General features: G+C 46.8%; 1 protein-coding gene across 1 annotated transcript in view; it reads left to right on the plus strand.

The window, feature by feature from the left end:
• RCOR1 (REST corepressor 1) overlaps positions 1 to 27,957 on the plus strand; it is a 745,358-nt gene that overhangs the window by 364,459 nt on the left and 352,942 nt on the right. The window contains exon 10 of the mRNA XM_086937837.1: positions 1,697 to 1,891. Coding sequence (XP_086793963.1) covers positions 1,697 to 1,891 — 195 coding nt within the window. The remainder of the gene's footprint in view (positions 1 to 1,696; positions 1,892 to 27,957) is intronic.

A 27,957-nucleotide genomic window follows, 5' to 3' on the forward strand; every position in this document is an offset into this window, starting at 1 on the left:
GGAAGGAGAAGTTAAAGAAGGGTCATTCATCCTTTGGATCTCCCTTTTCTTCTAGTGCAGGCATATCGGAACCGAAGGTTTCTAACATGACCGGTTTGTCTTAACTGTGGCCGCTTGCGTATTCTTCTCACTTATTCAGCGCATCAAAATGAACCAGTCTCTCGTTCCTTTCTCAATCATACGTTCCCTTAGATAATTCAGTTGATCCTAACCAAAAGTGCCATTTAGTGGAAACTGTAATGAAGGATCCTTTTCAGCATATTCATGCCATAGTTGCAAAAACAATCCAGTCTCCATCCCTTGTTTAGTCATCTCCTGTGCTTGAATTCCCTCTGCTGGACATGGCTGTACTTCATCAACAATGTCTATTTACACCACAAAATTTACTACAACTACTACCCATTATGTTGCGACTTCTATAAAATAATTATTTTACTGCAGTAATGGTGAAACTTTGTCCCACTGCACCAGCTTCCCGTCATACCACTAGCCACTAAAAATCAACATCATTTTGGACTTTCACATTTTAGTGCAGTAATGGTGAAGCTTTGTCACTATACAATCTAACCTTCACACCACTAGCCACTTAAAATCACCAACTCGTGGTACTTTCACATAATAAAGTACAACGAACCGCACTGTCCCCGTGGCCATATTTATCATTGTCTCTCATATCATTCCACACATCCATGGTACTCTTTACCAGGTTTCAGCAACTGTGTCGCCTCGGAGTTCTTTGGGTCCCGCTGTGTCAAACTCATGTCTACCAGTGATCCCGTCAGACTGCAACAGTGGGCACTGCAATCCCTTTATGCGGGTATGTACTTTAAAGTCAAAGGGTTCACCAAACTGCCCCTTGACTGCAACTCCTTTTGATCTGTCTAGATTGACTTAGTGGATCTCGGACGAGCTCTCGGTTTATGAATGCACAAATTAGGTACACTTGCCTGTTAATGAGGGAGCAGTCAAACAGTCATGGAGGTATATTTATTTAAGCTCAAGTCTGAGGGATTCAAAGCTTTCTGCTTCCAAGTATACTCTGCCAGACGGAGCTGGTGCAATCCTTTTATACCATTTAAACATAATTGATCTATTTCAAAATAGTGGAGTCAGTCGTGTGCCCAAAATATAATTTGTAAGTCAAGATAAAGGATAATACTGACCCGAATCTTATCAAAGCATGAATACATTCTCACAGTGCTAAGGTCAATGCGTTTTGACATCTGCTGTTTGTCATCTTTTCTGATCTACCTGATCCTCCAGTTCTTGGTAGCAAAGGGGAAGCTAACATAAATAAACAGTTCATGGACTTTTACCCTCCTCAGCCTAAGTGCAAGAGCCGGGGGTTTGTACAACTGCATGGCTCATGAAGTCACAGCGAAAACACAACATGAACAGTTGCTCAATATTACATTTATGCTCCTACAACACATCCATTGTGAGTTATCCCTCACAAATACTTACTCTTTGCTATGGTTAGTACATCACTAACATTGGAGCCATAGTTCTCTAGCATACATTTATTTCCCTAGAGTTGGATGTATATGATATGAAGTATGCCTTAATTTTCGAGCTGCCAAGTCGTGTTTTCAGGAAAAATTGCCAATCATTTTTTTCTCTTCCTTCTTGTTCTCATTGGCATACACAGAAGTATTTGATGAAGTTAATGATTCATTCTTTTGTTTGGTATTTATAGGTGCCAAAAAATGACACAATTCCTCATGTGAAGAAAGAAAAGTATCCATCTCAAGCTAAAAACAGAGCTAAAAGAAAACCACCAAAAGGAATGTTTCTTACCCAAGAGGATGTGGCAGCAGTTTCTGCAAATGCGACTGCTGCGACTACTGTCCTAAGGCAGCTGGACATGGAATTGGTTTCAATCAAACGACAGGTATGCTACCTGCATAGATATTGTTTTGAAATTGATTTCATATTTTTGCCTGGATCAATTTAAAATTGATTTAATACATTGCAAGACGAATTACTACACAAGTACAAATATTAGGCGTCATACGAAAGATAAAATGCTGGCATTACGTTTTGATGCAAAAGCTGTGACAGGGCATAAAAAATATATTTTTTTCCACAATATTTGATTTTTTGTGGTTCAAGCCACTTTTACGCTAATTGTTAGATTATGGTGATAGTTTTAATTCCTCAGCAATGTAAATGATGCTTCTCTGGTCGTATAAGGAAGTCATAGTATCATGCTAAGAAATTAATTTTGATCTGATTGCAGTAAATATTTTACTTAACCTTAAATAAGGTTTATTCAATTAAATTTTTTTACTTGTTTTTCTTGATAAATTTGTGGCATCTGTAGCTGTAGATACTTTCTGTACGTACGCCTGCCATCTAGTGTTGGTCTTGGATATGCGCAACTTATTTTTGTTCTAAGAAGTCTTTCGAGTCACAAGGTATAGTGACTCCTCCCTTAGTTAGTATTGTACATACCACTACTGCCAAGAGTTCTCGAAAAGATCAAGAACGACCGAGCCCAAGTCATTCTTGTGGCTCCGGAGTGGGCATGGAGGGTCTTTTATCCAGAGGTTCTTTGAATAAACATAGACTCTCCAATTAGGCTGCCCCTTCGGGAGGATCTTTTGTCACAGCAGCAAGGAAGGATCCTTCATCCGAACCTGTCAGTTCTCCGCCTCCTTGCGTGAAGATTGAGCGGCGACAGTTAATAGCTTTTGACCTGCCTCGCGAAGTATGTAATGTTATCTTGGCTTCCAGGCGGCCCTCCACTAAGACTGTATACGCCTTCCATTGGCAAAAGTTTGCAAATTGTACAGAAAAGTCTGTTGATCCTCCTTTCTGCTTTTCTGTTTAATCTTCTTTTTATTTTTACCCTTGCCCAGCAGGGCTCTGCTTTGGGTACTCTCAAGGGTTATGTTTCTGCTCTGTCTGCTTTCTTGCAGCTGCCAGACCAACCCTCCTTGTTCAAATCCTCTACTGAAAATGGGTTTCTAAGAGGTCTTGTAGGTAAGTGTTCGAAGCATGTGTGCTGTAGACACATATGCTTTGTATACTCCTGCCATCTAGTGTTTGGTCTGGATGTTTGCAAGTTGTTTTTCTTTGAAGAAGTCTTTCCTAATCATGAGGTAAGGTGACTCTTCCTTTCAGTGATAGTGCATATAAGCATCAACTCCATTGTTAAAAAAAAAAATTCCGCCATCAGGTTCAGACGTGTATTGCAGCACTCCAGCTCGAAACCATTCTTCGAGTTCCCCTCGACAGGCAATCCTCCCTACCCTCAACGGTATTGTTTCATACGCATTTCCTACTTCTCTGCATATCGTTTTGGTCAATGGAATTGACTGATCGATAGGAAAGCTTTGTGGACGGCCTCTGGGCCTGACCTTGTCAGATCAGCTCTCAGTCGATGAAATGGACACCCTTCAAATTCTGGCCTCAGTGCCACGCGAAGTTTCCATGTACAGATTCTCACAGGCTGTGTAACTTGTACTTGTCTCCAGAGCACAAGGAAGAAGATTGCAATGCTTGCAGATCATATCGTTCTAATAAAGTTCTTCGCGACCGTCTGGCTCGACGTCGAGATATGCAGTGTCAAAGCATTGAACACACGCTGGGTATCTACGTTGAATGTTCCGATCAAGAAGACGTGGAGGCATCAGCAGCGGAGTAGAACCTTCTCTGTGAAGGACTCTGAGCTCAAGATAGACCTCGGCGCTGAAGAGCTTCCACAGGGACAAGGTGACGTGAGTACAGAAGACCCCTTGCCTCCTCAAATCACTCCCAAAAAGCACAAGGCTTCTGCACCACCTCTCCCTTCTGGCCAAGGTCAGCACCGAGAGGACGTTTCCGACTCCTCGTCCTCATCAGAACTGAAGCCCTCCAGTTCCAAACAGAAATACGGTTTCAAGCCTACAGCCAAGCAGCCTACTGAGCCGAAATCTTCTGTACCTAAAGGGCAGCACACACCGGAACCGAAAGCACCAATGCCAAAGACGTCGGCTCTGATGCTTCTTCAGATCCGAATTTAGGCATTTTTCCACCAAAAACTGATCCAAAGCAAAAGAGACTATAAATTAACCCTGAGACTGGTCATATTCATACCAAGCTGCCTCAAACATGAGATTTCTGATGAGGACACTCCTTACAAGATTCCTTTAAAGAAGAAATCTGTTCCTGCCAGTCCTTTTCATACACCATCCTCATCTCCTACACCACCTCCTTCTCCGCCTGCAAATCCTTTGCAGATTACACCTCCGGATTCTCCTCACTATTACCACGATAAAGGTGATGATGGGGGAGCACATTTACCAGTAAATCAGAGGTCGGATTATACAATTGATCCTCCAGCAGATAACAACCCAGACCTTTACCCAGCCAAGCCATGTCCTCCAGACAAGACGACAATATATCCCACCAGGAGCTCCTTGCCAGATGGGATATATTGTAGTCTCGTCTGGAGGACATGGCTTGGCTGGGTAAAGGTCTGGGTTATCTGCTGTAGGATCAATTGTATAATCCGTCCTCGGATCTACTGGTAAATGTGCTCCCCCATCATCACCATTATTCCACCAGGAACTCATTGCCAGAGGGGGCAAGATGGCGGCCGTGACCTCGGCCGAGTAGGCTGGTGTGGAGCTCTCCTGGACCGCTACCACCTTCCTGTTGTGGTTATCCTATCCCGGGCCACCCGAAGAGTTAAATCGTATAAGATTGTACAAAATCGACTTCTACCTGTATGGCGCTTATCTCCCGCCTTGTAATCCTGAGAGTTTAGCTCGCTGCTAAACTATTTTGAATTTGGCGTCCCGCTCTTCACTCTTCACTCTTCCCGTCATCACGCGTTGCTCTTGTCCGGATCCATCTGGCGGGGTGTTAGTCCGGTGAGCAGAAGCAGCTTGAATCAAACGGCAGACCCCCTAAGGTAACAACGAAAGGAGCCGCGGCTGCATCTAAGCCCCGCGGCACCACACGGAATGCTACTGAGGTTGAGCCGAAAAATCCGACGGCTGGTTCTGCTGGGATCTCCGAGAAGCGGAGCGCGCTGGGGGCTCCGAAATCAACGCCTCCTTATACTGATACGGCGCTACTCCCAGCATCGAAGAAAGGGCAGAATGGAGAAAAATAAAGGGCAGACACTTCAGATCTTTTCAGCCGCCGTTTGCCAAAAGAGAAAGCCTCTGCATCCCTCAATGACGCCAGCATACCCGAGAAGCAGCAGGACTCTGCTAAAGAAATAAAAACAGTGAAGTCTTCTGCCGGTAAGGGGATGAGTGTTGAAACTGATACTTTGTTCCTAGAACCACAGTTACATCCAGTGAAATCAATTTTGGACTCAGCGCTCACACCCGTTATTGAAACTCCTAACCTTGATTCTCAGTCGATTAACCTGTTCTCACCGCAGCATATAACTAACACTTTTCCATATAATGGGCTACAGACACAGGCTCAAACTGCGGCTGATATCAACTTAGGGGCTACGCTTTCACAAAACTCAAAGGATCTGTCCATCATTGCACCCATATCTCTTTCTCAATGTATGCTGGGAACTGTAGTTCAGCCATGTACTCAATCTAATGCCTATCCGGACCCTCTTGTGGAGCAAGGCTCTAATCTGCTGCTCCCGAATGTTAGACCTCACCCCTGAGCTCTCTTGATTCAAGGGGGTCGGAGAGCACTGAGGCCACGGATAAATTCTATTCAGTCTCTGATCACTCATCAGGGGTGGAGGGTGTTTTGGTGGTGGGGGCTCAGGAGGCTGTTTTTCTCCTAGAATTGTATCTGTGTTTAGGAAACATGATTTATGTGTAGCAGGGTTTCCGTTCTCCCACAGAACTGTGCATAGAGATCTAGAACCTCAGTGAGTTAGGATGATCCAAAACTCATCTCAGTGTCAGAAATCCCCTTACCTAGCTAGCTACAGTGTCTCAGGGCTCATTATGGAATGATCCATGTCTTAGACAAACCAGAACATGAACTTTAGAATACCTCAGGAATCGTGGAACACATGAACACTCTTTCGTTATATAATCATTTCAAACCAAAACTGAGTCAAAGAACACACGTGCAAGTTTGAAATATTTATTATTCAATGCAAGGTTCTCAAACGCAGTATCTTGTATAATACCAAAATGCAGATTATAAAAATCAGAGTTAGCAGCATAGTCACTAATCCATAGTAAGCAAAAGGTGATAGCATGTTACAATGCAAAATCTATAGAAATCTATATCACCTATATTTCGCGCACCCTATTTAGCATATTATTTTATATCTAAGAAGGTCTCATTCGGGCTTTAGCAGGGCGGACCCATACCTCTAAATGTCAGTAGGAGTAGATCACATGAACAGCTACCAGCTCTCTTCATGCGCAGCACCAAGTGTCTACGTTCATTCCGTGTAACTCGATCTTAAACCCGCGTAGAGCCCAAAATGTTGGCATCAACATTATTAGTGTTATGTCTAATGTGGTGCGAGGATCAGGCTTCCCAACAACCTTGTGTTAGGTTATTCTTAGAGTGTGCAGCTCTCAGTGTGCAGACAGTTGTACCAAGTGTACCAGGCAAAGCTGATAGCATAGTGATAACATATTATTCTCAAATAAATCACATCACCGCTTCTAGGTTGAAAGCGACAACAACAAGTAGGTGTTGTGTGCAAAACTGAAGCCGAAGGAAAAACGGCTGTTTAAACATGTAATACACTCATGCTAACTTAACGCAATATATGTAACGAAGTATCCATATGACACCCCCCCATTGATCCGAGCACCGTCAAACATAAGGGAAAAGGCAATACTAAATCAGATACATAAAATGAAAGCAAAGTTCAATAATCTTGAGCTAAAATAAGCTAAAAAATATGTATGAATGAATATGTATGAATGCCTACAGTGGCCTCAAATCTAAAATTAAAAATAAAACTTTCGAACCAAAAGTTATCCGCCAGGTCTCAAAATTATAAAATGTAGGACCAGGTCGCATTAATTCAAATGTCTGTAAGAGAAAAAACAAGGCACTTATCCGATATCCAAAGTCATGTGCCACATTGACGTTATTTTCAGCGACATCACATGATTGAACTCTCCATCATTTGAGTACAGTTCATCCCTCCAATCCAGCAAGGGGAAAGTCATATTCCATAACAAAGCAATCCTCCCAGGCATCTCACGATTGGACAGTATATGCAAAGTAAGTTGCAACAGCCTCCAGTATGAAATCACTGCCATCCTCCGAAAATAGTTCAGCAATCCAATTCAGCAATGGGAAAGAACATACGTGCTCCTCCAGCATCGGATCCTCCTGTAACGTCAGAGGACAACTCGGTGGGTTCACCAGAACGCTGTGTGTCAGAAAGGCATGCGCCGCTGCAGAGATCTCCCATTGGCCCAGTACTCCATTTATCGCTGCCAAGGCCATAACTCTTTCGCCAGAACAAATCAGCTCGTGAGCCACCACGGGACGCATTAGCTGATCAAAATCGACGTCAGGAGCAGTCCTCAAGCATAGGCACAAATCAATGGCCCAATCGAACTCGCAGCTCAGGCAGTGAAACACAGGTTGGACACACGTGAAGTCGGTGAACCGAAATGACAATCTATAAGCCGTGCTTAATGCTGCAAGCGGCAATGTTCCATAGTAATTGAGCATCCGATTACGGCACAGTGTCAGGAGGCGTTGAACGGCTTCTTGCGCAGGATGGGCATCCATGTTTTATGAAGAAAAACACCAACAAAATGCCAGCGGCTACAGCCAGTAACACAGGTAGTCCACCAAACAAACTCGAAAAAATAGAGTGGAAAAACGTGGGAATGATACCAAAAACTTTTTCAAATGTAGTCACGAGGCCACTGCTAACCAATTTAAAAAAATGTGCAAGCCCAGTCGTGGAAGATGCATTAAAGATCTGATGCACCAGCTCACAGAAATGAAACGGCAAATCAGTATTTAAAAGCGCCTGCACCTCTGTGCGTGTGTTAGCTATGTGAAGGACATAATTTTCCCGGGCCGAACTCAGGGTCACTTGTTTTTGAGACAAAAGGGCCCTTATTCTGCTTAAACCATTGAACTTCGCTTCCAAGGTTGGAATCCGTGGCCAGATGGAGACATCTGAAGACCCATGCGTGGGTGGGTATAGAACATTCTTGCAACACACCACACGCTCCGATACAGTTACCACATAAGCCACACCAATTAATAACCCACAACATAACTCGTTGTTTCTAAGCAAATAACTACCATTAGTCAATAATGTAAACGTGGGAACTACTGCTGGAACTGGCGTGCCTTTTAAAACACATGCTAAATTTGGGCGGTCCTGATTACAAGAACCGTGTAACTGAATGTGTCTGCATATTAATGAATGGTCAGGTGACTGTGTGCATTCCTCACCATTAAGATTCACTTCTTTTCCATCCTTCAGACATCTGTATGTGTATGGTAATGACCATGCCTCATGTAGGAATGCATTGCCTAGTGGTTCATATCGTCCTATAGCAATATACTGCATACAATTAGTAAATTTGTATAAGGGAAATGGTAATGTAATTAATCCATGAATAAGCCATGTGGCAGTAGTGGTTTCAGCAACAGAGAAAGGTAAGGATTCTAGCTTTTCAATATGTAACATAGAAAATGACGCATCACGCATAGAAAGCATGCGTTGCTTTTCAGTCAGATTAAAAGGGGCGAAAAGGGACGAAACGTTCAACGAGTTCCAGGGAACTCGACCAGCCTTAAGTGTCTGTAGGGTCCATGCAAACTGCATTACAGAACGTAACTGATTTTGACCATGGTATAACGTGGACACTTCATCATGTACAATATCAACAACAGAAGAAACAATATTATCCAACGTGTAAATCCTGGAAGAAAGCATGTTAATACTGTTATCGACCACTGCAAGCACTTTTTCCAAATTTGCTTGATCAATAGCTCTCAGGCGTTTAGCAGCCTCAATCTGTGAAAATTTCCACATTTCATTGTACATAGCATAAAGCCAGCGTTTAGATCTACCCCTAGCCGGGCCTTTTATAAAATCATTTAGCTCTGTTCTCATTCAACTGGGACAGATGCAGTTTAACTACAGCCAAAGTGGAATGTTGTAACCAGTTCTGACACAATTTGCCTACTGAATAAGTAGTAACAGTGTGATCTGTTTCAAACCTGGGATCTGGCCTGATGTGTGTAAAACCTTCAGACAAACCCAAAAAACGACGTTGGCAAGAATCAGAGCTTCTTTGCCACAAAAGCCACCCCTCTGGATCAAAACTGGAAATATTAAAGGAGGAATTGTGCAAAAGTGCTCGTATCCCACTGATGGACAGTGTAGTGAAATTACTCCAACCTGAATATTCTTCCGAATCAGGGATAGTAGGTGTATTTAATTTTTTAGATGTAGCCAATCCAAAGCATGTTGTTTGGGAAATAGTAGAATTTAAAAACAACATGTGATTCGGGATGAGACATGCACGATGCAAAGCCTCAGTGCCTTGTACCTGCCAATCTTTGGTACCCCAAACCGATTTAAGGTCAATAGCCTCCTTCCATAACTCATAGCCATCTATAGCTAACTTGTCTAGAAAGGACTTCGAATACAGCAATTTTGTATCGGTAAGTCTAACTTTGGACATGAATTTCTGTTTCACTTTAAAATAAAACGACTCAGGATTTGATTGATTAAAATCTGTAAAATAAGAGAATTTCCTCAGAAATGTACTTGAGCTCCCCTGTAAAGGAGCAGGACAATGTTCCCACTGTGTGTAGTTCACAGGAACCCTCCTGGAACTTGTTTTGTGTAAGAAGTGATTCCCATAATGTTGATAACAAAACAAATCACCATAATTGACAGAATCTAAGTACAACTCCTCAGCATCAAAGGCCGCATAATATTTCAAATCAGAGAACAATTCTTCTACGGCCTGAAGATCCCAATCATCAGAACGAATATCTTGCTTAATCACATCTCCCATGTTTACTCTAAGCACATTAGGAACATTAATAACTTCTGTGGGGCCATGTATCTGAAACCTAACCGCATCCCACACAATCCCATCAAGGACAGGCCAAGCAGTAATCTCTACTGTATTTAAGTCTCTTTTTAGTCTGTGTGCTGAATGTGAGGAGGAAAGAGGGGCCAATGTTCCATTAAGGTACCGAATTCCTGTTCTTTCTTTCACATAATGGCCATCGATCAGGCGGAAAAAATAAAACACAAAACCAATTGACATAAAAAGATAAAATGAAAATAGTATCAGCCAAACGTATGTCCAAGGTGGAATTAGAAAATGTTTTTTAAACAACGTGGCATATTTTGCAATAGTCGATAGTTTCTTTGAAAGTTCCGAATCAGAGTCAAAAGAGAATCTGGACTGGTTAGCCAAACGGGCTTGTAAATCGGACATAGATAAATCAGCAGGATCTGCATAGGTCAATTCATCAATGTTAGTAACAGGAATAGTATTTAATAAAGGACTGGATATAGCAGGCATCTCGAGGGACACCTCCTGTTCTGCACCAGATGTAATAGCCAGCACAGAGTGCCTCACCATGGAAGGACAGGATACAGCCGGTGTCATGCTATGAAGAATCGGCCACCCTGTGTGTCTTGACATTGTCAATAGAAATAAATCTGTTTTCTTTACGACCTGGAAGTGGTGGTAAAATGACTGTTCTTGTGCCCTTCACTCCAAGAACTCGAACCGGTGCTCGATATGAGGGACCAAACTCTTTCTTGTTATCGATCTTCTCTCGAACCAGTTCTCCAACTTGGGGTAGCTAGCCAACTACCGGGATCTGCAACGCATCATCCGACGTGGAGGGCAAGTGTTCCTTAGCAAGACTGTCTCTGGTCTTTTGTAGATTCTGTAAAACATTGCAATGTTCATCTACGTCAAAGGCCGCGGCCTGGGCCTGGCAGTCTGCACCATCGAGGTCCGGGACGTACATCTTGATACCAAAGAGCATTTCGTATGGGGTCCGCCCACCCAGAGACCTTCTAGGGAGATTATTAAGCGCACGCTGCACGCCATAGAGGTGGGTCAGCCAGTTTCTACCAGTGCCTATAACTCGGGCTGTCAAAGATTGCTTTAAGTCGTGGTTCATTCGTTCTACTACACTATTGCCCTCAGGCCTGTAGGGACTTGAAAACTTGACTTGGACTCCCAACGAAACCATAGCATCCTTATACGCCTTAGAGGCGAAAGCCGGACCCTGGTCCGAATGGAAAGTACCACAGGCAAAGATTCCCACAAAGACACGCAAATCCTTAATGACAGTCCGCGAATCAGCGCTTCGATGCGGCCATACCCACACAAAGCGTGTGCATGAGTCAACTGCTACTAAGATGTATTTATACGCAGTATCTGAGGAAAAAGGACCACAGTGATCCAAATAAACGCAACCAAGCGGTTTATTAGAGATGTACAACTGTGTCTGAGGCGGACGCGCAGCAGTAGAAGGCTTAATCTGCTGACAAATGTCACACATAAGGACATGATCGCACGTCTGTTTGTACAGTCCCCGCCACCAGAACCTTTGTTGTAGCTGAGTTACAGTGGCTGAGACGCCCGCATGCGCAGACGCCACACCTTCATGAGCCGCTGTAATCAGAGAAGCTCTGCGATCCGAGTTGGGAACTAGACGTTCGCCAACTTCAGGAATTTTCACATAAGGAACCTTATCGGGACTTAAGTGGTATGTGTACTTCGAAGGGAACCCCGCAGGATATTTACCTCCCTTCTCCGTGGCAGCAACAGCCGCCAAGATGTCATCATCTATTTTGCTTTTGGACCTCGTGACTGCTGCAACTAAGTATTTCGATACCGCAGACTTCGCTGCCTCATCAGCAAGCGAATTACCAACAGCGTGGACTCCCACGCGCTGATGGCCGAGAGTATGAATCACAAACACGAGCGGCAGTTTCTCTTTAAGTTCCGCCACTCGGACCCAGATCATTTTATGTTTTATTGTGCTACCTTTGGAATCACGAAAATCATTCTGAATCCAAAAGAACAAGTTCTCATTGTAAGACTGGACACAGTAGTAAGAATCACTTACGATTAAAGTCGTCACACAAGGATCAGCGTACTCCAATGCGAGCATAAGAGCACGAAGCTCTGCTAATTGTGCGGTGCAGTCCCCTAGTGTTTGCGTGTGCACAACACTGGACTTGAACTCATCGTTCACCATGGCACCGACTACAATGGCGCAAGCGGAAACGTAGGCATGTTTAGAGCCATGCGCAACCTGCGCCGAACCATCAGTGTAAATGATCCAATGGAAATCCTCCAACGGCCGCATCGCTAAAGGAGCAGGATGAACAAATTCATACTGTAAATACTCCTGCGACCGTAAAGCGGCGTCAAAAATAAACGTGACATCCTGGGATGTCAAGGATGTAGCCCACTGAATCCACCGAGGGTGCAAAGCTTTAGAATTCGGTACACTGGCTTTCGTGACCGCCTCCAAGGCAGGACACGGGGTAACAACCAACATGCGCTTTCCCTGCGACAGGGCACGTTCCTTAAGAATTGCCATCTGCACAGCCGTTAAAACTTTCTCCACAGTGGAAAAACGCAGTTCAGCCGAAGTGTACAAGTGTGACTTGTAAGCAATAGGTACAGTATCCCCTTCATTAAAAGTCAGGTACGTGAAACCCACCGTCCCAGGGATAATTCTTATCACCAGGTTGGTCTGGTTATCACGAGTCTGTAAGTAGTCAGAAGCGAGCAAATCAGCCTGCAAAGACTGGAGATTCGGCTGAATGCTCAGGCAGCCAGCATGATTTGGAAAAAGATGGTTGTATCAGCGCATACAAAGGCTTGATACGCTGGGCATATTCCGGAATGTATGTTCTACCGAAATTCAAAAAACCCAGTAAAGACTGTAATTTTTTCAGCGTTGTCGGAGAGCACAACTGCGCGCATTTCTCCAGGAAGTGAGGAGCCAACCCCTTTCCTTCGTGGTTAAGTTCATAACCCAGAAACAACACTGTGTACTCCGCAATGTGTGATTTTGCAAAGTTAAACTTGTAACCCATGTCTGCAAAGTTACAAATTATGCTGTTTACTCAACACAGATGCTCCCAAAGTTCGTCGTCTGTGAGATAAATGTCATCCACATAAGAACAAGCAACTGGATCGAAGCTCTCCAAAAGAGAGACTATGCGGGCGGAAAACACTCCAGGACTATTTTTATAGCCCATTGGGTGTCGTTTAAACATTTTTTGTACGCCGCCGCACGTAAAACTGGTCCATTGGGAACTTAGACCATCTAATCTGTGTGCATAAAAACCATTGGAAATGTCAAGCGTGGTTTTGAACCGTTTACGCTCAAGACTATTCACTAGGGCAGAGCCGTGAGTATTCTGTACTGCACAGTTACGGCAATGCGAGTTCAAATGCCGGTAATCCAAAACCAGACGATATGAGCCGTCCGGCTTGTTAACAGTAAAAAGGGGATTATTCATAGGTGACGCACACGTTTCAATTACACCTTGATATTCCAATTGTTCAAGGATAGCCGCGACTGAAGCTTTAGCTTCACGCCGTATGGGATACTGAGGTTGTGGCTGCGGCTGTGACCGTAAAGGAATCTCATGGCTAGGGGACAATTTATCCCAGCCACACTGATTTCGGTACACAGCCGGCGCAAGCGCCAGAGCCCACTGTTCTGCAAAATGCAGCGCTTCCACTCTCGATACAGTGTGCGCGAAACTGGGGAGGATCACCTCCTCCCCTCGCGGAGCTGCGAGAACAAAAGGTGGGGGCCAGTCAGCCTCCGAAAGCAAAATGTCATACGTAGACGAAATATTTTCCCAAAATACCCCTTTTACAGTTCGTTGCATGTCACCTTCAATTAACAGGACAATTTCAAAAAGTCGTTCAGGGGGAGCAACATGTGTATCAGCCGTTTCAATCACAACATAAGTGTCAGTCGCTGTCACCTTCAACAGTGGACGGAGGGCCTCTCTCACTATGGTAATCTCCGCCGCGCTGTCCAGCAAGGTCAGAGCCCACGTCAGATTCCGAAGCCCCGTTCTCACTATCTGGGGCATATCGATGCGCCGTTAAGGCTGCGACTTTCTTCTTGGCAAACTGCGGTCTCTTTGGCGTAGAGTCGTCCCGCTGATCCCCTTCACTTCGCGTGCGGGGCTGGCCACGTCCTTGCTGGCCACCCCTGCCCCTGCCGCCCCCCTCCACCACCGGTTGACGGAGCCGATGAGTCCTGAAAGGAACGAGGAGAGCGTTGGTCAGAAGCCTGAAATCTTTCAGGCGATTTAATCGTCGCGCAAATCATAAACTCGATCTGACTGCCTAGGTTGTGAAGGCGCCGGACTAGAAACCTGTGTCTGCTGTTGTTGTTGCTTACCCTGATTCTGCTTTTTAGGCCAATTCTGTTTTTTGGACTTGGGTTGTCCACCCGTTTCCGAAGACTGTCCCTGGGGCTGCTTCTTCTCTTTTTCAGAAAAAGCCTTTACACCCTTAGAAGTGCGGCCAACCGTTTTATAAGCCGCCACAATAATTCTTGCTAGCTGACGGGGTTTCTCGGCATCGGGAATTAACGCCAGAGCATTGGCCACCTGAAAGTTCACTGCATCCCCCTTGACATTTGCAAGGATAAGACCGCAAACTGTCTCAAACGAGCCGCTCAGGCGCATACCTAATTCAACCGCCGACTCCGGTCCGTGATCATCCTGAACACGTTTAAGGACCGCAGAAAGGTTTGACACAGACGGGGTGCCATAGCACCTCGAGTAAACCGCTGCAAAAGTCTTACCCCATGTTTCACAGTCAGCAAGTTCAGGGGCTAAATCTTTCGGTAAACTAAGCGTAAGAATCCGGTGTTTTTCACCCGGAGTCGTATTAGGAAACACAGCCTCCAGCTGGTCGAATTTCTCGGCAAGCCAGTAAGGAAAATCATCCTTATTCTGGGGCTTCTTGCCCATAACGGAATTCACCAAGACAGGACTGATTTTCAAACCAGCCTGTTCTGCTCGAAGCTGCGCACCTGCGGATGCTGCGCCATGAACATTACGACCAATGTAATGAACAAGCGCCCTAATCACTCCAACCGCGACGTCATGAAGACGCCGCAGGTCAGCTACACTACAAGTAGCGCGATTAGGGTGAGGAGTAAATCCACCCAAAGCGGGCCAATTTGTGCCCGGAATGGATAAAGGACCTAACCTCGAAGCCGTTAAAGAATGGGGTAGGGCGCCACCAAACCAAACTCCGTGCTGCCAAGCATCGATAGGTACTTCCAGTGCCCTGTACGGAGCATAAGCCGCTGGTACAGCCGAGGCAGTGTATGAATGGAAGACACCCGAATTAGCGTCCACTGCCGGAAATGTCACCCAGGAATAAAACAATTTGTACGGGTACGCATGTTCCGCACTCACCACTAGAACCACAGCCAAGCCTTCCACAGGGACATTATATGCCCGCAAGTGGTCGCGAACCGCGACGCGGCTATGCTGCGGTATGTCCACGGCCATGGTAGCACAGGAAGAGAAAAAAGACAAAGAACACTTTGTAGCACAACTGGGTAGTAATTCAAAGAAACCGTTTTTAAAAGAATTCAAGCTTGAAAAGACCTATTTAAAAAATAGGTAGGTTTTTCCGACACCACCGTTTACCGGAAACGGGAATGAAGGTGTCAAGGTTTGAATGATATACTACTCGAGTGTCATGATATAAGGCCAACAACGTACGGGCGCCATGTAGCAGGGTTTCCGTTCTCCCACAGAACTGTGCATAGAGATCTAGAACCTCAGTGAGTTAGAATGATCCAAAACTCATCTCAGTGTCAGAAATCCCCTTACCTAGCTAGCTACAGTGTCTCATGGCTCATTATGGAATGATCCATGTCTTAGACAAACCAGAACATGAACTTTAGAATACCTCAGGAATCGTGGAACAGATGAACACTCTTTCGTTATATAATCATTTCAAACCAAAACTGAGAGTCAAAAAGAACACACGTGCAAGTTTGAAATATTTATTATTCAATGCAAGGTTCTCAAACGCAGTATCTTGTATAATACCAAAATGCAGATTATAAAAATCAGTGTTAGCTCCCGCCGAAGCCGCGTTCTCACTATCTGGGGCATATCGATGCGCCGTTAAGGCTGCGACTTTCTTCTTGGCAAACTGCGGTCTCTTTGGCGTAGAGTCGTCCCGCTGATCCCCTTCACTTCGCGTGCGGGGCTGGCCACGTCCTTGCTGGCCACCCCTGCCCCTGCCGCCCCCTCCACCACCGGTTGACGGAGCCGATGAGTCCTGAAAGGAACGAGGAGAGCGTTGGTCAGAAGCCTGAAATCTTTCAGGCGATTTAATCGTCGCGCGATCGCGCAAATCATAAACTCGATCTGACTGCGCAGGTTGTGAAGGCGCCGGACTAGAAACCTGTGTCTGCTGTTGTTGTTGCTTACCCTGATTCTGATTTTTATAATCTGCATTTTGGTATTATACAAGATACTGCGTTTGAGAACCTTGCATTGAATAATAAATATTTCAAACTTGGAAAAAAAAAAAATGTAGCAGGGTTTCCGTTCTCCCACAGAACTGTGCATAGAGATCTAGAACCTCAGTGAGTTAGGATGATCCAAAACTCATCTCAGTGTCAGAAATCCCCTTACCTAGCTAGCTACAGTGTCTCATGGCTCATTATGGAATGATCCATGTCTTAGACAAACCAGAACATGAACTTTAGAATACCTCAGGAATCGTGGAACACATGAACACTCTTTCGTTATATAATCATTTCAAACCAAAACTGAGAGTCAAAGAACACACGTGCAAGTTTGAAATATTTATTATTCAATGCAAGGTTCTCAAACGCAGTATCTTGTATAATACCAAAATGCAGATTATAAAAATCAGAGTTAGCAGCATAGTCACTAATCCATAGTAAGCAAAAGGTGATAGCATGTTACAATGCAAAATCTATAGAAATCTATATCAGCTATATTTCGCGCACCCTATTTAGCATATTATTTTATATCTAAGAAGGTCTCATTCGTGCTTTAGCAGGGCGGACCCATACCTCTAAATGTCAGTAGGAGTAGATCACATCAACAGCTACCAGCTCTCTTCATGCGCAGCACCAAGTGTCTACGTTCATTCCGTGTAACTCAATCTTAAACCCGCGTAGAGCCCAAAATGTTGGCATCAACATTATTAGTGTTATGTCTAATGTGGTGCGAGGATCAGGCTTCCCAACAACCTTGTGTTAGGTTATTCTTAGAGTGTGCAGCTCTCAGTGTGCAGACAGTTGTACCAAGTGTACCAGGCAAAGCTGATAGCATAGTGATAACATATTATTCTCAAATAAATCACATCACCGCTTCTAGGTTGAAAGCGACAACAACAAGTAGGTGTCGTGTGCAAAACTGAAGCCGAAGGAAAAACGGCTGTTTAAACATGTAATACACTCATGCTAACTTAACGCAATATATGTAACGAAGTATCCATATGACAATGTTCCGATGATTCAAACATTCTGTACATCCTGTATACTACGTTCCAGAGGGGTGGTAATCTTGTTGCGTTCTTTCATTAGTAAATTGGGTCTTGGTGGCTGTTGGTCCTTTTATTTCTTGAATGGGCCACATGGAATGTCTGTGGTTTAAATGATCCCAAGAAACGTAGGATTTTTTTATAAGATTCTATAAATTTTACAGGTTGATCTAATCTTTTTTCAGGAGACTCGTATCCCATGGAATAAGCGTAGCTGGCTAAAATTCCCTGGTTATGAGTTAGTTGCCTGTTCTCGCCAAACATCCACAATTAGGGGTGTAGCTATTCTTCTGAACGGGCTTGGATCTCTCAAAAAAGGGAAAGAAGATAATTTTGGAAGATGGGTAATTATTGAACTTTGCCTAAATAGATCTCCATTATCAGTTTGTTCGATCTACGCCTCTAATTTGGACGACCCGCAAGTTCTTAGGAGCTTAAATTTGGAATTAGTGGGGTGGACCCATCTAATTTTATTTTGTGGCGACTTTAATATTCATGTTTCTAGTCAAATTAATCTCCTAACTTGTCGTAACTATGTGGGCCGGAAGCCTCAAGTATTCAAGGCTCTCCAGATCCTTCTTTTGGACCATGGTCTTATAGATATATGGTACTATCATCATCAGGATAAGGACGGACACACATTCTATTCTGTCCCACACAACAAAATGGTCCGCCTCTATTATGCTTTTCTGTCTGATCGAAATGCCTCATCGGCCTGCATTGAAGTTGTTCCTAGGACCATATCTGATCACAATCCCATAACCATCGATCTCTTATGGGACCGCCCCCTTTAAACAAATTAGATTATGGACTTTTGATAGAAAGCTCCTTATAGACCAGCAATATCAGGAGCGTATGGCTACATGGATCCCAGAATATTTTAACATCAATAGGGATACCTCTTCTGACTCTAAGGTCTGGGATACATTTAAAGCAGCCTTACGTGGGGAAACTAAAAGCTTTGCTTCCCACCGTTGAAAACAAGCACAGCAACAGACTAAAGATTGATTCAAAGAGTTACAACAAGCCGAATTCAAAGTGTGTAATAATATCCGCCTTGGTCATGATGTATCCAATAGCCAGAAAGCGGTTGCCATAGCAAAGTCTAATCTGTTAGAACCACTGTACCAAGATCTAGCAGCCAAATATGTTCAATTTCGCACGCTAATGTATGGATTTGGGGAACACTCAGGAAAGGTTCTTGCATAGATTACAGCAGAGGGCTATGGCGAATCGAATTGTCCGAATTATGGATCAACGGGGCTGTCTGCAAGAAACCCCTGGTGGGGTCCTGGATGTTTTTGTGAACTTTTACACTAGATTATATACAGAAGATTCTAGCATGGCTCATAATCAAGCTGGTCTGGATGAGTTCTTTCATCCCCTAAACACCTTGAGGGTAACCATGGAACAGAATGAAGTCCTTTCTGCTCCCATTAGCTGGGACGAGGTAGAAACTGCTATTAAATCCCTCTCTAATGGTAAAGCTGCCGGTCCTGATTTCATCCATCTCGAGTTCTAGAAGACTTTCCTGTCGTTGATTAGACAAGAAATGTTAGCTGTTTTTAAGGCCGCCCAAGCCGGGCTCATTCCTGACTCCTGGCGTCGGGCCCCCATTGTATTGTTTAAAAAGAAGGGCAAGGATGACCTGAATCCCTCCTCATACCAACAGTTTGCACTCATTAATACTGACAGCAAAATCTATTCTAGAATTCTAGCTTCTGGATTAGCCCAAGTTGTAGTCCCCCTGGTTACAATCCGTCAGCACGGGTTTATTCCCGGCAGGGACACAACAGATCACATTCGGCGTGTCATTGCGCTGCTTGATTGGGCTCAGTTACGAGCTCTCCCCTCGGGGTGATCCTGTTGGACGCCGAGAAGGCGTTCAACAGGGTCTCCTGGGGGTTCCTTTGGGCAGTAATGCGCTGGAAGGGATTCCCTGCCGAGTTCATCCAGGACCTTCAGGCGCTCTATCTGGCTCCATCCGCCGCAATTCGTATCTCCGGGAAAGAATCTGCCTATTTTTCCATTAGTAGGGTGACTAGACAGGGTTGCCCCTGTTCCTCTACCCCCCCCCCCCCCCCCCCCCCAATACTATTTGCCTTGTTCATAGATCATTTCTTGAGTCTGATCGAAGTCCGGGGATTTCTCCAGTCAGGGTTCAGGGGGTGGACTTTAAGGCATTGGCGTACGCCGATGATATTGTTGTATTAACTGATAACGTTGGCTCTTCTTTTATAGCATTAGAGAATTTTGCGGGACAATTTGGTGCTATATCTGGGTATAAGCTCAACATTACAAAGACCCAAGTAATTCAATCGTCAGCTATGCCCTCTTCGCATGTTTCTATAGCTAAAGAGGCCACATATCTTTGGATTAAAATTTCTTCTGAGGTTGATCAGATTCCAGATCTAAATTACCCCCCTGTAATTGATTCGCTCCATTGGAAATTTGAGAGAATGGACCACCTGCATCTCTCTTTATGTGGACGATGTACCATCCTGAAAATGCTTGCTCTCCCAAAGTTTCTATATCTTTTTAGGTCCATTCCACTCTTAATCTCCAATTCAATATTAGTAAGAGCTGAAAGAATGTCAACGGTTCCTCTGGGGGTATCGCAGGCCGAGAAGGGCTCAGAAATGGACATTTCTCCCCCGGGAGCAAGGTGGCTGGGCCATTCCTAACTTGTTATATTATTACTGGGCCGCTTTGATCCACCACTTTGGCCTTCCCTTGCTTGGTGACAATGTTGAGATTCCAGTGTGCATGTCCCCATCCATCTATGAAATAGCACTTGGTGATGCTGCCAAGGGGCTATTAACACGTGTACTGGAACCAAGCTATTTAAAAAAAACAAATTCAAGATCTGTTGGGCCTTATTCTCTGTCTGGCAGAAAATTTGCTCCTGCTTGGCTATCTCAAAATTTTATCATTATACCCCATTTAATGCTTCTGTCTTGCATCCCCCAATATTCTATGATGGTATGATGATGAAATGGAGTTCTTTAGGTCTAAAGGGAATTGGTGATTTAGTTCACTCTTTCCTTTTTGAAGGAAAAATGTCACTTGCAATCTAGTTCTTTTTTCAAATATCTACAGATAAGAAGCCTTCTTGACAAGAACTTTTCCAGAAATCCTAATCTGTAGGCTAAGATTAATTTAATTAATCACAAAGGAGTCTAGAATAAGTCCCCTTTATCAAATCCTTTTGTCTGCACTTCCGGATGACCTATCTGCTCAGAATGCAAAGTGGGCTGCTAAATTCGGAGCTCCAATAATAGACTTGAAATTCCCGCTTAAACTAGCTAGATCTGTCCTTGTTTCTGGTACATTGCGTACTCAAAGTTATATGGTTATGTTCAATCTGTACCATACCCCTGCAAACATACCTAGCTGGGGGGGCTCCCAGATCGACTAGCGGGGTTTCTTGGGATGTAAACTGTTTTCTGCTGATGCGATACATATGTTTTATTCATGTCCCAATCAGTTTTTTTTTTTTAAATGAAGTGGAAGTTTTTCTTAATCAGTCACTTCTGATTCCGGTTAAGATCTCAGCTGAATTAATAATAATGGGATACGAATACTCCACTGGCTCTCAAAGAACAAATCATACATCAGCGTTCTTGTTTATCGCAATGGCCATGATTAGACTATGCGTAACATCGCAATGGTTAAACCCTGAGACTCCTACTTTTATCCACTGGAAAGCTAGGATGCTCGCGTGGTACAAACTAGTCATCTGTGCAGTCTCTGAGGAGGATGAGAAGGCGCTTATTGGCATCCAAGAACTTGGCCCCTCTCGAGGATTGGCTTTCTCATTAATGGTCTCCTTCTATATTTAATCGTCTTTTCTTTTTTTCTCTCTCCCATTTGAGTTGTGTATTTAATTTGTTGTGTACATATTCTCTCTTTTTGTTTGTTTCTAGGTTTAATAATATTGCTTATTAACATGTATTCCTAAACCGTATATCTTGCTGTATCGTCTCCTGATGCCCTGTTTTTCTTTCTTTTTGAAAATCTAAATAAAGCACACAGAAAAAGGGATCTCATGGCCAGAACTGCACAATATATCATGTGGGTGGCACTGTACAAAATCATTAGATTTTGTTTGACCTTAGCATCCACACTTAGGTCATCACAAATATTTCCTATGCTTAAGGGAATGAGGCATGCTGACCCATTACAAGCAGGCGGGTTGACAAGAAGTATAAAGCCTCCCCAATAGGCCCAGTTGCCACTAAATTCACTGGTAGTGTCTAATGCTCGTTAACAGGCTAATTCCCAAACATCAGGGGATGCTCCTCCACCAGATAAGGAGTCCAAGTTAATAGACGCTTCTGGCAAGTGCATAGCTGCTCAAGCTGCAGATAAATGGTGCATTGCAAATACTCAAGGCATTTTAGCCAAGTATGACAGGGCACACTGGGATGAGATGGAGCAATTGCTTCAATATCTCCCATAAAGTTAAAGCCCAGGATTTAGTAAATGAATGTAAGATAATTTGGTACTGTGAAAGTGCCATCTTGCTTGCATGGTATGCCCCCACTTTTTGCTGAATTGCTGATGTGCTATGAATGTGCCCTGGGCTCCTGCCAATCAGGTGCCCATGGCCTGTGTTCCTTCCCTAAAACTATGTTGAAACTAAAACCCAATTGGCATCTCTGGCCACATGTCAGCCGCTGGTAAATTTTACCCTAGGTGCACAGGGCACTGTGACCAGAGAAGACCCCTAATGGCTGCAGCACTTATTGTGCCACCCTTAGGGGCCCTGCACCCTGACACACACACACTGCCTTTGCAGGCTGAGTGTCCTGGTGCAGAACTAAACGGAGTAGACATGGCACACATTCCTGAGTTTCATGCCCATAAATCCACTGCCCTGGCATACATCAGTCACCCCTCTAGCTGGGTGCCCTATGCCAGTGATGTGGGCACAGGTGCATGAGCCCTGTGCCCCTACAGTACCCAGGGCCATTCCTGGGCACTGTAAGTGCAGTGATGCCATTATGAGTATATGGTGCTGGGAGGTTGTCATTACAAACTCCACAGCACCATAATGGCTACACTGATGACTGACAAGTTTGATATCAAACTTCTCAACTCGCATCTGCAGCACAGCTGAGATCCGTGGGTGCGACGAGACACGTGGGACCGGCCATGTTGGAGAAACTGCACTTCGCTTCCAGCACGACTTCTGAGGTAACCTCGACTAAGTGCTTTGGGGATTGAGAAGCCCCAGCCCCAAGCAGCTCCTGCACCGAAGTCCAGCCCTCCAGCATCCACGAGATCTGCGTGGGGCCCTTCTGCCAGTTTGCTGCTCGACACGTTGTCTGGTCACTTGCCGGCTGGCTAGTGGCTTCCTAGACGACGATCCACGACATCAACACTGCTGGTCTGGTTGCTCCAGACTGGCTCTTGCTTCCCTGCAAAGGAGAAGCACCCCAGACCCTCCTGGTCCGCACCAGACGCCTTTTCCACTCGCCGCGTGGGTTGCCTTTGCCAAGGCCTGTTGACGCCAAATCCGGAACCAACACCGCTGACAGCGAGAGCCTGCGTGGGACAACTCATGCCTCCATCCTGGTCGTCGAAGACACCTCCTTGTCCACGTGGCTGCAGAATCAAGCGTCCACTCTTCACCTGATCGCGACGACAGCATCTGGTTACTTCCTGGTTCCACTCCAGTCACTGGCTAGTGACTTTGAACATTGTCCCCTCTGCTTTCAGGTCTTCAGCATTCCTGATCCACCCTTGGATCACACCGGACATCTTCCTCTTGGTCGCCTGCAGCATCTTTTCTTTCAGGCTCCATAGACTTCAACGCAGAAACCCGACACGACTTCGCACCTATGCACCCGCAGCCCGTGGGTGAGGTAACCAGAGCATATCTGAAAGACACGTTAGTGATAGATTCCTTACCTTAGAATATCCCCAGGCGTCAGATTGGATCCGGAAACTTTTGCGTAGCAGTACCCTTGCGCGTCGGTAGGCGTCTGCGGCTCCGCGTCCATCGTGGGCGCCGTGATGACGTCGTCGGAGAACTTAGACGCCGCCTCCACGTGCTGACGTCAGTTCTTCTTTTTTCCGCGCCAGCCAGCGCAGATCTGGAAAGAGCAGTTCCCTAGTCACTTTTTGACTAAGTTTTGGTGATCTTTTGATCCATTTCGAAGTCTGTACGACTCCGACAGTGCCTGTAGGGATGCCCGGATTCAAGCATTGCGACGAGTGCGACCGTACCATGTCGGTCACGGATCCCCACCGCCTGTGCCTGACGTGTTTGGGCGTCGACCATGACGACGAGGCCTGCCCCGACTGTCGGGCGCTTTCGAGCAAGTCCAGGCGGGAGCGGTCCCGCAGGCGACTCTAACTCCGGGACAGGTCGCGGGGACGGAGCCGTCACAGCTCCGGGAGTCGGCACCACTCCTCCGGGTCCAAGTCGTCAGGTAAGAAGCATAAGAAGTCGAAGAGACATGATCGCTCTTCTGACTCTGATCTTCTCGTCCCTTAGTTTGGGACTGCGGTCTTCCAACACCGCATGCCTCTTGGGCCGCTACACCCACTCTCTGTGGGAGACGGTGGCGGAGGTGCTGCCAGAGTGCCCGTTGGAGGTACGGGCCAAACTCGGCCAAGCTCTTGTGGAGGGCCGGGATGCAGCCAGGTATTCAATCAGGTGTGGACTGGATACTACTGACTCTCTGGGCAGAGCGATGGCTACGACGGTGGCGGTACGACGCCACGCCTGGCTGAGATCCGCCAATTTCTCGGCAGACGTCCAAAACACACTCATGGACATGCTGTTCGATGGCCGTCGCCTCTTTGGCGACCAGGCAGACCACGCGCTTGAGCGCTTTAAGGGCTCCAGGGCAACGGCCAAGTCCTTGGGCCTTTCGGCCCCGCACCAGCAAACGGGTGCCTTTCGCTCCTTTCGTGGCCACGGAAGGGGCGTCCCCACACGTGCTGCCAGCCACTCGCCGCAAACTGTCGTCCAGCGCGGCGGCGGCCGTGGAAACCGCCGTGGAGGCGGTCGGGGAAACAGGCGGAGTCAGTCCACACCTGCCCCCGCAACATCCACCTCTAAACCCTCCTAGTCCGTGCTTTTCGGCCCATGTGACGCCAGTGGGAGGCAGGGTTCGCCATCACCACTCTCACTGGCGCACTGTCACTTCGGACAGGTGGGTGCTGCAGATCGTCCGAAGGGGCTACTCCCTCCCTTTTGAGAGGACCCCTCAAGCCATGCCATCGCAACACCACCGCGTATCGGGGGATCACTTGCGGCTTCTGCAGGAGGAAGTTTCGGCCCTCTTGGCCAAGGGGGCCATCGAGCGCGTTCCTGGGCCAGAAGTAGGACGTGGTTGCTACTCCCACTACTTCCTGGTACCCAAGAAGGGTACAGGGGGCCTACGCCCTATCTTGGACCTGAGGAACGTCAAGGGCTTCCTCCGGAAGGAGAAGTTCAAAATGCTGACACTGGCTCAGGTCTTGACTGCCCTCGACCCAGGAGACTGGATGGTAGCGTTGGACTTGCAGGATGGGTACTTCCACATCCCCGTCCTGCCGGCCCACCGGCGTTACCTGCGGTTCACGGTAGGCCACGAGCACTTTCAGTTTACCGTGCTCCCCTTTGTCCTTATCTGCGCCCCACGGGTGTTCACGAAGGTGATGGCGGTGGTTGCAGCTCATCTGCGCAGGTTAGGGGTGTCAGTCTTCCCCTACCTAGACGACTGGTTGTTGAAGGCGGGCTCGCCCCAAACAGTCGTCAGCCACCTCCAGACTATGGCGGATCTCCTGCACCAGCTGGGATTTTCCATCAATGTGCCGAAGTCACTCCTGTGCCCCTCTCAGAAGCTCCTTTTCATCGGAGCGGTACTCGACTCGGCGCAGTTTCTGGTTTACCCACCCGAACAACGGGTTCGGGATATACAGGCTCTGATTCCAATCTTCCAGCCTTTATCCCGGGTTTTGGTCAGGTTGACGCTGCGGCTTCTGGGGCTGATGGCCTCCTGCATCCTTCTGGTGCATCACGCATGGTGGCGGATGCGGGCTCTGCAGTGGGACCTGAAGTTTCAGTGGGCCCAGCATCAGGGCAACCTGTCCGACCATGTCATGATCTCGGAGGGCACTGCGCAACAGCTGCAGTGGTGGCTCACGGACCGCAATTGGGTCAACGGCAGATCCCTCTCCCTTCCCCAACCGGAGCACGTCGTTGTGACGGACACGTCCCTCCAGGGCTGGGGAGACCACTTGGGAGAGGCGGAGATCAGAGGACTCTGGTCTCCGGCGTAGTCCTGGCTCCATATCAATCTGTTGGAGCTGCGGGTGATTCGTCTGGCACTGAAGGCATTCCTCCCGTCTGTCCGAGGGAGTGCAGTGCAAGTGTTCACGGACAACACCACCGCCATGTGGTACTGCAACAAACAGGGCGGAGTGGGGTCGTGGACCCTTTGCCAGGAGGCTCTGCGCCTCTGGCAATGGCTGGAACATCAGGGCGGACTCTGGTGGTTCAACACCTGGCAGGTTCTCTGAAAGCCAGGGCGGACGAACTCAGCCGTCGGTGCTCGATGGATCACGAATGGCGTCTGAACTCGGACGTGGCGCAAGGCCTCTTTCTGCGATGGGGAGAGCCTTGGTTAGATCTATTCGCCACCTAAGAGAACGCGCAATGTCATCAGTTCTGGGCGTTGCAATTTCCAAGGCGGCACTCGCTCGGCGACGCTTTTCATCACGAATGGAGCTGCGGTCTGTTGTACGCCTTTCCGCCTATACCACTTCTGCCCAGAGTGCTGAAGATCAAGCGCGACCAGGCACAAGTCATCCTTGTGGCTCCGGACTGGGCACGAAGGTACTGGTATCCCGAGCTACTCAGTATGTCAGTCGATCCCCCGGTTCGTCTGCCTCTTCAGGAGGACCTTCTGTCACAGCAGCAGAGGACGGTCCTCCACCCGAACCTGTCCAGTCTCAACCTCCATGCTTGGAGATTGAGCGGCGACAGTTGAGGCCATTTGACTTGCCTCCTGACGTTTGCAACATCATTCTGGCAGCCAGGCGTCCCTCCACTAAGTCGATATACGCTTGCAGGTGGAACAGATTTGTGGCATGGTGCACAGCAAAGGCTGTGGATCCCCTCAATGCCCCTCTCTCTGAGGTTCTCCTCTTTCTTCTCTCTCTTGCCCAGCAGGGCTCCGCTCTGGGCATGATCAAGGGCTATCTTTCAACTCTTTCAGCCTTTCTGAGGCTGCCTGACCAACCTTCTTTGTTCAAGTCCCCTATCGTTAATCGATTTCTGAAGGGCATCACTCATACCTTTCCTCCTGTTCCCTTCGTGATGCCTCAGTGGGACTTGAACCTGGTTCTAACGTTTCTGATGTGCGCTCCCTTTGAGCCACTTCACAACTGTCCTCTTCGCCTTCTTTCTATGAAGACTGCCTTCCTGGTAGCCATCACCTCTGCCAGGAGAGTGAGTGAGCTCCAGGCTCTGTCTTGTAAGCCTCCTTTCAGTCCATCCGTACAAGGTTGTTTTGCGGAAAAGGCCCTCCTTCCTTCCAAAGGTAGTCACAGCCTTCCACATTGGGCAATCCATCACATTGCCCACCTTATTTCCGCCTCCGCACCCCTCGAGAGAGGAGGAGAGGCTCCACCGTCTGGACCCAAAATGTGCACTCATTTTATCTGAACCGCACACAACAGTTCCGGGTGGATGATCAACTCTTTGTTGGGTACGCAGGCGCTAAGAAAGGGAAAGCGGTGCACAAGCGGACCATCTCCCGGTGGATTATCTTGTGCATCCAGGCGTGTTACTCCTTGGCTAAGAAGGAACCCCCTGTTGGGCTGAGGGCTCATTCCACTCGAGCCACGGCCACTACAACTGCCTTGGGCCGAGGTGTGCCCTTGCAGGACATTTGCCAGGCAGCTACGTGGGCCTCGCTGCACACGTTTGCGAGACAGTATTGCCTGGACAGTCAAGTCCGGAGGGACGGCTAATTTGGCCGTTCCGTCCTCCAGGACTTTCTGGTGTGATTATTGGTTCGCAGACCCACCACCACGGGTATGGTATTGCTGGGGTATCTATTCTAAGGTAAGGAATCTATCACTAACGTCTCTTTCAGATGCACAAGTTACTACTTGTGTAACGATATATCTGTAAGAGACATTACTTAGTAATAGATTCCTTACCGACCCACCCATCCTCCCCGTTCTGCGAACCGATATCTAGGGTTAAGGTCATCCCCTTTCAGGGCCCTAGTTTCTTGGCACCAGTGTTGGTTTTTGTCATGGCTCTGCGCTTCTGGCGCGGAAAAGCTGTGGCTAAGAACTGACGTCAACACGTGGAGGCGGCGTCTAAGTACTCCGACGACGTCATCACGGCGCCGACAACGGACGCGGAGCCGCAGACGACTCCTACCGACGCGCAAGGGTACTGCTACGCAAAAGTTTCCGGATCCAGTCTGACGCCTGGGGATATTCTAAGGTA

The sequence above is a fragment of the Lissotriton vulgaris genome, chromosome 9, assembly GCF_964263255.1.
Source record: "Lissotriton vulgaris chromosome 9, aLisVul1.2, whole genome shotgun sequence".
NCBI classification, from domain to species: domain Eukaryota; kingdom Metazoa; phylum Chordata; class Amphibia; order Caudata; family Salamandridae; genus Lissotriton; species Lissotriton vulgaris.